At 43.6% G+C, this 15,412-nt stretch overlaps 1 protein-coding gene across 2 annotated transcripts in view; it reads right to left on the minus strand.

Annotated features, from left to right (window-relative positions):
- LOC124545215 (afadin) overlaps positions 1-15,412 on the minus strand; it is a 1,085,620-nt gene that overhangs the window by 687,328 nt on the left and 382,880 nt on the right. Inside the window, exon 1 of one of the 2 annotated variants that reach the window (XM_047124082.1) lies at positions 8,654-8,680. The exons of the other annotated variant lie outside the window; for it this stretch is intronic. Within the exon in view, the coding sequence (XP_046980038.1) occupies positions 8,654-8,665 (12 nt within the window). The 5' untranslated portion in view covers positions 8,666-8,680. Of the gene's footprint in view, positions 1-8,653; positions 8,681-15,412 lie in introns of those variants that run through there. 2 annotated transcript variants of the gene reach the window in all.

The following is a 15,412-nucleotide window of genomic DNA, read 5'->3' on the forward strand; positions in this document are numbered from 1 at the left end:
TGTGGTAAAAGGAAGAGCATGAGACGGCATTTTCACGGAAACACTTCACATCTGGGTAGGCAGATAGTTGGAACTGCCGTTGTAATAGCCGTCGGCGCAGCGCGCTGAGAGTGCGGCTTCGGCGGATCCATAACATCTGCCCACGCAGAGCGCAGTCGGCCCCTGAAAAGCGGCCGCGGCTGTGCGCCGCGCCACAAAGGAGTCTTTTGACCGGGGCCCTCCACGTCTGCATTCACCTGGCGGCGGGGCCACTCTGATCAGCAAAGCTGCCGCGCCGCAAACAACTTTCCAGGCACGCACGCCTCCGCCGCCGCCTTCTAATCCACGAGTTTACTGAATGCCAAATTAACCAACTGTCCACAGTGTAGGAACTTAACTCCGTACAAAACTTTACCACGAAACTAAAGCCGTGAGGACTGGTCCCTAGTCGCGCTTAGTTACCTCAACGACTGGTAACTCATTTGACTGCCGAAGTCAAAGCCCCGGCTTCGACACACAGTTTTAATCTGCCAGGAAGTTTCATGAAAATTGTGTTTAAAACGCTGCAGTCCTGTTTGAGAAAGGTGAACACGTAAATTTTGGATTACATAGCCGAGTGCGAAGATCGTTATTTCACGAAGGTTTTTTTTCCCTATTGTTTCGGCCTGCTATGGACCACGAAGATTTTTGTCTCTTCCCCCTGATTGTGTTTTCCTCTTTTGCCAGTAGATTTTCATTTTCGCTGACTGCTTCTTTTCTCCATTTTGACCATTTGCAGGCAGATGTTCATATGTGTGTGACTTAACTGCTAAGGTCATCAGTCCCTAAGCTTACACACTACTTAACTTAAATTATCCTAAGGACGAACACACACATCCATGCCCGAGAGAGGACTCGAACCTCCGCCGTGACCAGCTGCACAGTCCATGACTGCAGCGCCTCAGACCGCTCGGCTAATCCTGCGCGGCCATTTGCAGGCAGGACGTGGAACTGGCGTAGTAAGCGAAATAAGGTTTTTAGTCATTTTGACTTTTTCTCTGAAAACTTCGATCCTGAATATCATCAAATGCAATCTCAGCTTTCTGTAAATCCTTTTTAACTTGGCTTGCCCATTTTCAATGCGATTTTGTTTTTGAAATTGATGAATGTATGCGATGAGTAAGTCTTTGCGGGTTCATTCTTTCCAGATGACCAAAAAACATCATTCTCCGCTTGCTCATGCTGGTAACAATGTCTTCTGTGTGTTCGTATAATTCACAGTTGTGTCTTCGGCTGAATTCTCCGTTTTCTTTGATAGGGCCAACGATTTTCCTTAAAATTTTCCAGTCTTTTATTTCAAGTTTTCGTAGTGGTCCTTTCTTCGTCATGTTTAAACTATCTGATGCATACAAAGCTGGCGGTCTAATTACGGTGTTGTAACGACAAAGTTTTAGGTTTAAAGACAGGCGTTTGTATAAGTCTTTGCACAGATGAAAAGCACCTTCTAGTTTAGAACACCTACTTTCTACAGCTGCATTTTCTGAACCGTCAGGTGTAATTATTTCTCCAAGATATTTAAATTTCATCGACTGCTTGATTTTCTCTTCTTGTATTTCAATATGAGGAGGAGCGTTTGATGTTTGTGGCGAATTCAGTTTTGTTAAATGCTATTTTTAGGCAAGTCTTAGCAGCAATTGATTGTAGGCTGGACACTTGAAGCTTGGCTTCGTCAATATTATTTGCAATGAGTGCCAGATCATCAGCAAAAGCCAAACAGTTTCCACTGAGGCCATTTCTCTTGTGTCCAATTTGAATCCCATAACCTGCCGGTACGTTTGTTTTCCACTCTCAATCTTTTCCAGGACACAGTTGAAAAGTAATGGAGAGAGCAGGCCACCTTGTCTCACACCTGTACAGACTTCAAATGGTTCTGATTTTTCGCCTCTGAACTTTACCTTTGACACTGTGTTATTTAAAGTGGCGCTTGTAAGATTGATTGTTTTCCTATCAAGACCAAATTCGGCAATGGTGTTCTTTATTGTTTCTCGATCACTGAGTCATACGCTTTTTGAAAGTCGACAAAGGTCGCAACAGACGTTTTTGATCTTTATTTGGCGTATTATATAACCGATTTCAGGTTATGGATCTGCTCTGCACAGGATCTTGATGTCCAGAAACCAGCTTGATATTCGCCCAATTGTTGATTGATTCAGCTCTGTTTAACCACAGTCTGGAAAAGATCTTGTACGTCGTTGGTAGCAAAGAGATTCCTCAGTAATTATTCAGATCACTCTTATCGCCTTTTTTATGAAGTAGGTGAATAATTGCTATTGTCCAACTTGGGGGTAGAGTTTCAGTTTCCCAAATTTTCACTATGATATCATGGAGAGGTTTTATTGTATCATGTATTTCCACATTTCAGCCAAGATGCGCGATCACCACCTCCAGATTTGTTATTTTTCAAGCCTTGTATAGTTTTCATGATTTCACCTAATGTGGGAGGGGGACTATCTGCAGGAGGAACAGTAGGATAGAAATCAAGCACTGCGGTGTTTCTCGCTCTAGAACAACTGCGGACTCTCAAGTTTTGTCGCAATTTTGGTTAAATAAGTGTAGTTTGTGATAACTGATTATCGGATCAGTTTTGATGAAGTAAGTGCTACTGTGTGCAATGAGCAGTGTCTTCAAGAATGTTAGACGATTAGCATCAACAAACTTAAAACAAGGGTAATGGAGTGGACTCGAATTAAATCTGTCGATGCTGGGGCGTTAGATAAGGACATGGGGCACTGAAGTAGTGGACCGGTTTTAGCCTTGTACGGAATTGAAACATGGATGACAAACAGTTCAGGTAAGAAAATAGCTTTTAAAATATGGTGCTACAACGGAATGCTGAAGATCAGATATAAGTAGATCGGATAACTAATGATGAGGTAATGACATGAATTGCGTTTAAAAGAAATTTGTGGCCGAACTTCACTAAAAGAATTGGTCGGTTGATAGCAGACATCTTGAGGCATCAAGATGTCATCGACTTGACAGACGAGGGATGTGTGCGTGTGGGGGGGGGGGGGGGGGGGGTCAAATTGGAGAGGGGAACCAAGGCTTGAACACAGCAAGCGGGTTCAAGGATCTGTTTGTTATGCAGAGACGAAGATGCTTGCACAGTATGTAGTAAGGTGGAGAGTTGCATGAAAACAATTTTGGGGGTGAATACCACAATAACAACATTCATACACTAACATTGCTGCCAGATTTTCATAAGCTTGTGGTGAAATTCCCTACAACTGTGCTCCAGAAGATGTATGTCTACTTCGTCTCCCATCGTGTTGGGTTGTTTACGCAACTCTTTCCATATCAATCTTTCTCCCTCCTGATGCTGACCGTTTGGGGAACCATATTCGCAGGCGGTCTCGTATAGCAACTCTTCCCGGGTCATTCCTGGATCACAATGTCGTCCTAGAGATGCATACAGCAGAAAAACATTTTGACGTACTTGCAGGATCTAATTTTTAATCCTAAATTTTTGAGAATAGTATATGAACGTTTATAACTGTGGCATTTGTTACAAAAGCGTAGGCTTCCACAGCCAGCGCCAATTTCAATAACAAAATTCTTGATGCATTGTCGCGTCATCTTATGAAATACAACAAGTCTTTGGCCAGAGGAAGGCCGCTACAACTCGTCCGAAACGCCGGTACATTTTATTTGAATTCTGAATAAGGTGACGCGGCAATACTCCAAAAAATTCTTTTAATGAGTGTGGCACCTGATGGGAACGGAGTGACAACGAAATGGCTGTCCTGGTACTCCACACCACTCAGCTATTTTAGTGTTTTATTTGTCGTAGTTTTCTTTCCCGGTCCTACGAACATTATGTGCTTCATATCTTCTCTTCTTCCACATGTAGCCGGCCGGAGTGGCCGTGCGGTTCTAGGCGCTACAGTCTGGAGCCGAGCGACCGCTACGGTCGCAGGTTCGAATCCTGCCTCGGGCATGGATGTGTGTGATGTACTTAGGTTAGTTAGGTTTAATTAGTTCTAAGTTCTAGGCGACTGATGACCTCAGAAGTTAAGTCGCATAGTGCTCAGAGCCATTTGAACCATTTGAACCATCTTCCACATGTACAAGGAATGTTGTCTATCAGTCTCATTCGGTGGTAATGTTCCTTTAAAACGACTGTGATTAAATTTCAGTTGTTTTATTCTCTTGACTCTTGATACAGAGACGTGAAATTAAATTAAAAAAAAATTGCTTATGCATTAGGTGAAAACAGCAATACCTGAAGACATAATGCGACTTTTAGTCACTTTTACTGTTCTCATATAAAAATATTTTGATTTGAGGACACTAGTTGCGTAATATTGAACATCTTTGCGATGACGTTAAGAACATTGGCTTACGTGGAGTGACAATGAAGTTACAGCTCCATGATAGTGCCAATAACTTGCAATCAAACTGAACCTGCAGATCGTAGTGTTAATTACATATTCACAAAGCAAGTTTCCACAAAGGCAAAAGAAGGCAGGCCATATGACATATGCGCGAGGCGAGGTGGTGGTTGCTACAAGCTGCAGTAGGCAAACGCGATCGCATACAGCATCGCTATACTAGCTTTTGGAAGTGGCGACTTGCTCCCACAACCTACGAGATTAGGCTTGTGGTAACAAATTAGAATGCAGCGCCGACCGATATTTACCGTGATAGTTTGTATCTTCGTGTATGGGTCGGACGTCATTTTATACAAAACGCCCATGGGTGGCCTCCCGTCACTGACGAAGACTTCGAGAAGCAGATGTGACAGAGGATTAAGTTGTGTCATGGCCTTGGATTATTACCAGGTATCCAAATTGCAGTGAACCATTAAAAAACGATAGCGCTCGACGCTGCGACAAACTACATCACTGCTCGTCCACAAATGGCTCACTGCTCATCAAATTTCCCGCATGTGCAACAGTACTGATTGTGTCATCTATTTCTATATTTCCTCACGTTGATGTGGTCTTCATCCGACGACTAGTATGATGCCGCTCTCTACCCTAGTCTGTCCTGAGCAAGCCTCTTCATCATTGAGTAACTACTGCATCCATTTGAATCTGCTTATTGAATTCACACCTAGACCTGACTCTACAATTTTTATTCCCTCTCCCCCTCCCCCAATTCCCATAATTACCAAACTATTTCTTGATGCCTCAGCATGTGTCCTATCAATCGACCCCTTCTTGTTGAGGCATGCTGGACCATAAATTTCTTTTCGCTCAAATTAGATTCAGTACCTCCACGTATTATTCGATCTGCCCATTAATCTTCAACAGTCATATACAGTACCACACGTCATAACTGATTATCGCCCACGTTCCACTTCCGTACAAAGCCTTGCATTTAGACACGATCATCTTCAGGAAAGACTTGTTGTGTCTCATTTTCTAACCTCATTCCCTCACCATCGCCTGGTGTGATTCGACTACATTCCATAACCCTTGTTTTATTTTTGTTGATATTCATCTTATCGCTTTCTTTCAAGGCACCATCCATCCCATTCATCTGCTCCTGGAACGCCTTTGCCGTCTGGTTGAATTACAATATCGCGGCAAACCGCGAAGTTTTTATTTCGTCTTCCTGAGCTTAATTTCCCTTTCAAAATTTAAACTCAATGTAAAAACTGAATAACGTCGTGTACAAGTTATAACTCCGTCTTAGTTCCTTCTCAATTACTGTCGTATCATGCTCTACGACTCTTTTAATTGCCGTCAGATTTCTGTAAAAGCTGTACAAATGAACACTGTCGAAAGTTTCCTCTAAATATACAAATTCCATAAACGAGGGTTTGCTTTATCTTCTGTGATAAGTCGTAGGGTCAGTACTGGCTGTTGTGTTCCTACGTTTCACCAGAAACCGAACTGATCTTGCCTGCGGTCGGTATTTCCATTTTTCTGTAAATAATTCGTGGCAATATTTTTTACAATTATGACTTGCTAAACAAATATTTAACTAAAATCTTGTCCTGTCATCATTTTCATAGTGGCATAAAGATGCTGATGGTTATCACATACTGATTCGGAAACTTGGAGGAACCACTTTGCCGGCCGCCGTGACCGTGCGGTTCTAGGCGCTTCAGTCCGGAACCGCGCTGCTGCTACGGTCGCAGATCCGAATCCTGCCTCGGGCATGGATGTGTGTAATGTCCATAGTTTAGTTAGGTTTAAGTAGTTCTAGGGGACTTACGACCTCAGATGTTAAGTCCCATAGTGCTCAGAACCATTTCAAGAAAGCACTTTATAATACACAGCACTAAAGTGGGTCCCGTGGTATGATTTGCTGAGTCCAAGGAATTGTTCTTTCTTCCCTATTGAGAGAAACGTACTTCATGGATATCTGTAGTATTTGTGTTTGGGATTTAAAGGAAGGAAGGGCATTACGGTTTAACGTACAGTCGGCGAAGCTCCGATTGGGGAAGCAAATCGGTCACGACCTTTTGAAAGAGGCGATACGCGATTTACCTTAAGCGATTTAGAGAAACACCGAGAACCTAAATTTGGATGGCCAAATGCTGATTTCAAACCGGGCCCTTCCAAACGAAAGTCTAGCCTCTTAGTCATAAAATAAGAGTAGTGAGAATTCATCATCTTGTCAGCAACGACGTTATAGACAATACAAGATAAGTTTGGACAAGGATGGGATTAGAAATTCGTTGTTTTAAGAATACCATGGAAAAATTAATTCCCTATATCCCGGGGGATATGTGATTCCCGCTCCTTCTAAATGAGAGTGCAATGTCTTAGCCAATGCGCAGCTTTGCTTCGTTGTTATTAGATGATCGACTTATGGATGGATGCTTTTATCTAGGAGGAGGAAGAGGAGGAGGCGGAGGAGGAGAAAGGGGGGGGGCAGAAGTGGAGGAGAACAAGAAGGAAACGAAAAGAGCGAAATCAAGGCCCAGAAATAAGAGAAAACGACACTAGGAAAGAATGGCGCTTGCGGAACGGCGAAATTACAAGCCTGTGCAGTGCAGCAGCGGGGATGATATAGGAGGCTCTTTAGAGCCGTTATTGCGGGCACGTGCAGGCCGCGTCTACACGCCCATACGGAAGCACGGCGGGGCTGTTCCTTAGGCCGGACAGCGCGTAAACACAGGCCACGGCGGATATAGCCGCCAGAAATAATAAGCAGTGCGCACGTGCGCCCACCCCCGCGTTATGGACGGCTTCCGGTCAAGGCAGGCCACTCCGTCCAGTCCTGTTTGTTTCCTGTTCCGACACTCCCTTCCTCAATTCCAGCTAACGGCTGGAACCCGACATTCCTCGGAGGTCATCTGAACCTCTCCCACACTCCACCCACACGCTCGGAAAGCCACAGTACAACGCATGACATATCTGTATTATTGACTTTCGATCTCATTGCCGTTGCGTATTGTGCAAAGGGATAATATCTCTCGTCACGCGTCGTCTCTCTTATCTTAATGTCATGGCCCCTGTGCGAAGTAAACGATGGTGGAAGAACAATGGTCGCACAGGCCTTCTCGAATACAGGATCGCCATATTACCTAATAGATTTTCGTGAGAACTAAGTCATCTTCCTTGAAGGATTCCCATGTCACGTCTCACACACTTACCTAAGTATTACACTGACCTGTGAACATCCTAGAAGCGCGTCTCCGAATTTCTTCGATGTCTGTTGTCAAGCGTATTTGATAAGGTCTGGAACAGTACTGAACAACTGGTCGCACAATCCTCTTGTATGCGATTTCCTTTACAGATGCTTCGCAGTTGTCCCAAAGCAATCTTCCATTTGCCTTCGCTAATAATGATTTTCAATGACTGTTAGATTTCATCTTGCTATTACAACTAGATGCCTAATCATGTTGTTAGGTACTATCTGGTCTATTCTCTATGTTATAGGCATTATTTGACTTTTAGGCTCTTTTAAAGAACATTGGCCTTCACTAGATCAAGTGGTCGTTTTATTCAAGTCTTTCTGCGACTGCAACTACGATACTTACCTGAAGACAACAGTATCGACAGCGAACCAACTGACAATGCTGCTAGTCCTATTTAGTTAGTCGTTTATGTAGAATGGAAACATTAAGAGGTCCTATTTCACATTCTTGGGGCGTACACGGTGTTACTTTCGTCTCTGTAGACCATCCGTCGTCCAGTGTAACGAACATGGTTCTGTAAGTCAAAAAGTGTCACGTATTTATGGACGCTCTCCGCACAGTCGTATCTTGGTTAACAGTCGAAGGCGTGATACACAGGTACCGTCGAAAGCCTTTCAGAATTGTCTATCTCGTGAAAATAATAAACAAGAAAATACTTTGGCATCTCTAGCGAGAATAAGCATTCATATGAAAGCTATTGATACACAAACTATTTTTTCACCGGGCATACGCGTTCAAATGAACTGATATTCTGGAGTAGTAAGTATTGAATTCCCCCCGTCTGGCGTTGCAAATTTAGGTTTACGCATATTTCCCTAGAATACACGACGTTGATCCTCAAACAACTGCACAGCTAATTTTCTTCTCATTTACAATACTGGCCAATATCATTTGCACCGACGTCAATGTCAACGGGGAATGGGAAGACTTCCCTCTCTTACGTTACAAACGTAGCTTGTCAGTAGCATAAACATTTCGCTAAAAAGTGAAATGGACAAGGTCAAGGGTCAACTCGAGCAGCTAATCTCTAACACGTACCATGATCTGCATCAAATACTTGAAAAACGGAAGACGCCGGTGTCAGTCTTGCACAGCTCCTACCAACCTGTGAACAGAAGAAAGCACGGCATTAATTATAGAACAACAACACTTTCATTTTATTTACAAAGAACAGCAGCGCCACCTACAGCCTACAATCTATCGACACTACAACGCGGTCGGTTATTCAGTACATGGTGATTCAGCTGACCCTACCGTTGACGCTTTATGCAACCTGCAGTGTTACACCTAGCCTTCAAAAAACAAAGCGCGAGATTTTCATACTCTCTCGCTCGCTTAGCCCTACAGAAAACATGAAGACCTTTTTGCGAAATTTTAATGTAGTTAAACTTTGTACTGGGTTACATTTTCGCTGGAGACCACAGTTTTCAAGTCATTAAAAAAAAACGTACCAAAAACACCTTCAAATGTACCTTCACCACCTACACTCATCCCTCACCAGTCAGGAATTTTAGTATTTTTGCTGCTCGTGGCACTCCCTCTTACCACTGTACAAAAATTTCCGACTACGCGAACCATTCTCGATATACGACCTTTTTTGGTCTCTATTGATTGGGCAACTACGTCAACCAGTATATTGGACTACTTCGTTAACGTTATTAATTTAAACATGCCCGTAAGGATAATGAAGACGACTTTTTTTAGACGTTACGCTAAAACTTAACGCCAAAACAATTTGAACCAAACCAAACCGTTGCAAGCACAGTAGTTTCGCAGTCAGAAGACTTGACGAATATAGAGACGTAATTATTTATTTACGCTCTTAAAATTAACAAAAATTTTTGCTAAATTTATACAGAAGTCAGTTTTACAATTCATAAGTGTTCGACTAATCCAGTGGCACAATAAGGCCAGTCAATGAAGAGCAAAATAGGTAAAAAGGGGGAAATAATTCGTGCACTCGTAAATTTCTGTACGGTAGTAGCAGGGAGTGCCATGAACAATATACTAGACATCTTGATCAGTGGGTTCTTAGTGTGGGAGTGAGGGTGCATTTGAGAGACACTTTTGTACGTTTTTCTTGAATAACTCGAAAACTATGGCCTCCAGCGAAACCGTAGCCCAGTACAAAATTTAACCACAATAAATTTCCAACAAAAAAGGTCCTGTTAATTTTTTGTGTAGAACTAATGGTTTCCATGTAGCAAGCAAGAGCCAGATGTAACTTGCACACTGCATAAAACGATAGTGGTAGGGGCAGGTAAATCACCCTGTATATATAAAGCAGTGTATATTTAGGTATGTCCAAGATCTCCTCTCAAACTCCAGGATCGATTTCAAACAAATCTGACACAGAAGCAGCAGATCTCAAAAGTATCAGCACTGGTTTATAACCCCCTAGCCCAATAGGAGTAGAGATGCACGCAAAAATGCGTTTTTCCCAATCCCTGGCGTATACGATGGCCTGCACGACAGACATGTTGTGTGTGAACAGCATCAGCCTACATGTCTGGTAATCCCTGGCGTATACGATGGCCTGCACGACAGACATGTTGTGTGTGAACAGCATCAGCCTACATGTCTGGTGAACTAATGGTTCTCTAGAGCCTTGCATGGAGGCTGCCCTGCACGACAGGCATGGAGTAGTATCGACCTGCCTTTCATGGCAGCCTGTACATCAGTGCAAATAAACGATTTTCAAACCTATGATTTTTAACATGCCCTGTACAACATGTGTGTTGTTGTTGTTGTAGCAGTGTCTGCCTGCTTTACTGAACTGCATTGCAGGTGCTGGTGAGCATGGGTGGTACAGAATGAGATTGATAGAGGGGATGGACAGAGTGAGCGGCAGGAAGAGCTGGACAGAGAAGGGAGGAGACGCACAAGGCAGGTGGAGGGTGTAAAGCAGAAGGTGAGCAGTTGGAAAATGAAGAACAGTATGCAGATGTGCTGAAATATATGGTACGAGGCAAGCCATGGATTACCAAAGTGATAATAATAGAGTATATATATATATATATATATATAGTATAACCACTGGATCAATTTCAACCAAATTTGGTAGACATACCGCTTGCTATATAACTGCACTGTAGGGGCCAGATCCTCTTAGCTCACACAGGAGCACAGATATGGACAAAAAGAACTTTCAACCTCTGATACCTCTACCAGCACAACAGGTGTGTTGTGTGATTAGTATCAGCATCCCTTGCAGGGGCTACACATGCATATGGTCATGGATGAACAGAGAGAGGGGGGAACAGAAGATTGATGGTGGGAGAAGGGGAGGATGAGATGGACAGAAAAAGAGAGGGGGACAGTCACAAAGGAGGAGATGAAGAGAGGAAGGAAGGGGGAGCCGGATTGAACCGAGTGTGGAGGAAGGAGGAAGAGAAATTAGTCAGAGAGATGGGGAGGAGATAGAGAGATGTGGGAGGAGGGAAAGGTGCGGGAGAAATGTGAAAGATGTAGAGAGGCAGTGGACAGTAGGAAAAGTAAGAGGGGAAGGACGAGGTGGAGAGGGGGAGGGGGATATGAACACAGGAGGGGGAAGAAGGGTATGGTCAGATAGAACAAGTGTAGGAAATAAACAAAGAAATGAGGGAGGAGGGCAGGGAGGAGCAATTGGCGAATAGAGGTGGGAGGATGAGGTGGACAGAGGGAAAGGTGAGGAGGGAAGCATTCATGTGTGTGTTGAACGTGAACGTGAACTAAGCTGCAGGGAAAATGCTAGTTTTAAGCAAATAATGTTTCATTTTTCCACATTTTCAATATACCCTTTAATTCATTCACGTGTAATGCCCGTAGCCTGGGAGACGAAACAGTTTGGAGTGTCACGTGACTGGCACAGTAGCCTTCTTGTGCCTCCGTCCCGCATAGGTGCAGGTTTGGCATGGTTATTAACGGATTTGACATGGCTAGTTTGACGGGGTGGCTGGATGCCTCTCCTGTTACCTCCCTCAAGGATGGAATATGTGTAGACCAACAGTCTGCATGTAGTGTAACTCATGCGAATGTGGATGTAAGTTTCATATGTCTGCGAATCATGTAACTGAGGTGGTACTTGGGAATGAGTCTGTTATTCACTTAGCATCATGTGGGAAACCGTGTAAAAACCACATCCAGACTGGATAGCATACTAAAAATTGTCATTAATTCTCCAGCCGGATTCGATCTGTGTCTCGGGCACTTTAACATGCACGATTATCTGGGTGGGTACGTGACTGGCGTATACTGTGAGACCTACAGTTGAAATGGAAATGAGCATACGGCATTGTGGGCCGGGAGTCCCTCATTTGGTGAAGTTCGGCCGCCGAGGGCAAGTACTTACTGCATTCGACGCCATATTGGGCGACTTGCACGTCGGAGATGGGGATGAAATGACCACGAGGACAACACAACACCCAATCCCTGAGCAGAGAAAATCTCCTGCCCCAGCGGGGAATCGAACCCGGGCCCCTTGGCGTGGCATTCCGACGCGCTGACTATTCAGCTAACAGGGGCGGAGACCTATAGTTCTTACTGCGAGACAAGAACCCAGTCAGTCAAAGTGGACGTGGTGCAGTTACTTCGTAATCCTACCAGAACCAATCCTGTATGTGATTTTAGGCCAAAGTCCACTTACAGTGTACCCGTCTCCTCCGTTGTGTGCTGTACCTGGCAATTCGTCAGGTGGTACTATATGGTAGCCAATGAAAATAGCTTCAGTTTTATCTCTTGGTTGTCGCAAATATCTGGCTTTTTTTCAAATTTGTAGTTGTTCCCAATTTTGTGGTTAGGCTGAGAGTTAAAAGGGTTAGAATCAGTTTTGTTATAAATGTTTTGCCTTTTATCACCAAATATGAGCAACTATTTAAAACCATCCTTGTTACAAATATTTGGCTTTCGGGATATGCCACGATTTCCGAGGTGATTGTTGGCTTGAGAAATAACAGAAGAGTTTAAAGGATTTTTGGAATCATTTTTATCATAAATGTTTCGCTTTTTCTACCTAATATATCATGATTTCGGAGTTAATGATTAGAGCGGGATCTTGCGGTTCAGTTTAAATTGCTGCGAGTGCGACAGATTACCAGCCGCCTTCATTTACAAAGAAAAGGCAATTATGGACGAGCAATGTCACTGCCTCCTCACATCCAACTGACAGTTCATAGTGTTCATTTCCCATCATTCATTGCGCCAACAGTTAACAGCTACAGTCGGGTGCAGCCAACGTGCACTTTTAACCAAGGTTGTTTCTATGGCAACGACTCGTGTTGCCACAGTTGCTGAAGATTATGTTTTTCTGGCAGAATTTGGAAATACGCGCTTGAAAGCGGTCAGGATCCTTCTTTCACGGTACAGGAGTGTAGTATAGCGTTGCCCACAGGAATGAAAATCGTGCATAAGATGGGCAGCACAAAGTTAGCACACTTCGCTTTGGCTAGATCGTTGTAGCTCCACGCATCCGGCGCTCTTGCTACAGCGTTGCCATGGCAATGGGAGTATAACAATTCGCCGTATCAAGAACGTATTATGAATACATCTATTTCGGCAAAAAACCACTGTAACCAGCATCAACTTCTGTGGGCAATAACCTGTTGATGATTGGGTTCGCTAACGTCTGTCTTGGCTTCTAAAACCGCGCAGACAGGTTTAAGTGCAGCAAATATGAAATATTCGCCATTTCAGTGCTATAAAAGAACCGATGATCAGCCATACCGCCCAGGAAACCAACCCCAGACTCTGCCCTATAAGTGTTAATCTTCTCATGTTGCAGAGCACAGATGCTCTTTAGCTGGGGAAGATGTATAAGTTTCTACTAGATGCGTACCAAGGCACTTAAAAAATTGATCAAAAAATGGTTACCGATAACTTGGTCCACTCCTGAGCTTGTAATTCGAAGTATATTTTACTATGTATTTTATTTTACAACTGGAGCTCACCAACATAAAACAGTCTTATCTTTCTTTACCATAGCATTACCATTTCTTGTACACAGAAATCGTGGTTCAATGTTAGTCACCAAACTCCATTTTGCTAAAAATCTTTTTTTATATGCACATCCATAAGCTGGTAGTAGTCTGCACGAAGCTGTCGCAATAGTCAAGGCAGTTAGTCTATTAGAAAATGCATTTTAACATAAACCATTTCACTTCATATGGTATACCCACAGGATTTTTTATGTATTTCCTTGAAATGGGTTCTGCACTGATTCCATGCCAATTTCTCCCCAGTATGCTTCTTGCTGCCGCACTATTCTTGCCGTATAGGTGTAATAGTAGTTTCGTCATGACTCCATGTCACTATAATGTTTCATTTATTAAAGCGCGCGTATAGGTTTTATCTCCCTTATATACCTACGGCTTATATCAAAGCCCCATCGCTTCTGCCGCGGTTGGACGCCTCATTTCTGCAAATACTACACTGATAAAATTAACAGACTGCTAGCTGCAGTAGTGGGCTGATCGCTGCAGCGGCCTGGGTGGTAGACTAGAACAGAGGCATGCGAGGTGAGTGTTAGTTGATTGTACAGCCGTCCGCCCATGCGCTTTGATAGCGGCATCGTTAGCTGCACAGCGATGTGATGGTGCCTGCGACCATTAGACGCATAGTGGTGCTCATAGGGAGCCCATCTCGGTGAAAGCAGTGCAGTCCACAGTGTGGTATTTGTGGAAATAAAAACACTGCAATTGATTATATCCCATTCCAGCAGTACAGTTGTTTAAACATTAAATATAGGCATCACTAGGGCTAAAAATAATATCTAGTGTGAGTGGAAGTTCCTTACAGTGGTTACGTTCTTAAAAAGTTCCTGCATCACTGCTAAAATGTGGATTGTTGGATGACAACGAATAGTGGCTGAAACAAGGTATCGGAAAGCATAGGAGCCCTCGTTTCTTAACTATACGTACACATTTTTTAACACGTCAGTAACTGCAGTGCGAAGTACAGTATTCTAACACGCTACTAATGTAAGTTCACGTTCCTTACAGTGAACGCTTTTTTTTTTTTTTTTTTTTACATAACTGCGTATTAGTGCTGCGTCTTGTTTTCCTAGTTGTCAGCCTGGTTTATTGGCGTGGAAGTAATGATGTGTACCTTTTAAAGGAAGTTACACTTGCGCGTTAGTACTATGCTGGTGATGTCTATAGTAACTGAGACAAGGCAACCAAGCCTCAGCCAATAGGATAAAGGCCATTTGAGTTTCTGTCAGTTCTTTCAACCAACAGGAACAACATAAGTGAAGGAGAGGACAACTTGAAGGCCGCGCGGTTAGAGGCGCCATGTCACTTAATCGTGCGGCCCCTCCCGCTTGGGGCCGGCCGGTGTGGCCGTGCGGTTCTAAGCGCTTCAGTTTGGAACCGTGTGACCGCTACGGTCGCAGGTTCGAATCCTGCCTCGGGCATGGATGTGTGTGATGTCCTTAGGTTAGTTAGGTTTAAGTAGTTCTAAGTTCTAGGGGACTGAAGATCTCTGAAGTTAAGTCCCATAGTGCTCAGAGCCATTTGAACCCTCCCGCTTGAGGTTCGAGTCCTCCCTCGGGCATGGGTGTGAGTGTGGTCCTTGGCGTTAAATTGGTTTAAGTAGTGAGGGACCTATGACCTCAGCAATTTGGTCCCTTAGGAATTCACACACATTTGAACATTTGACAACTTGAAATGAATCAGATGGATAAACATCCGGGACTTACGCAAGTAAGAGCATTGGTGCAGAGTTTTGTTTACATAAGCATCATGAATTACACTTGTATAAACACAACTTAAGAGCAAAAGTGAGCAGTTTGGAGATCTGGCAACAATGCAGACTGCGCTCGTA

This window comes from Schistocerca americana, chromosome 8 (assembly GCF_021461395.2).
Source record: "Schistocerca americana isolate TAMUIC-IGC-003095 chromosome 8, iqSchAmer2.1, whole genome shotgun sequence".
Classification (NCBI taxonomy): Eukaryota; Metazoa; Arthropoda; class Insecta; order Orthoptera; family Acrididae; genus Schistocerca; species Schistocerca americana.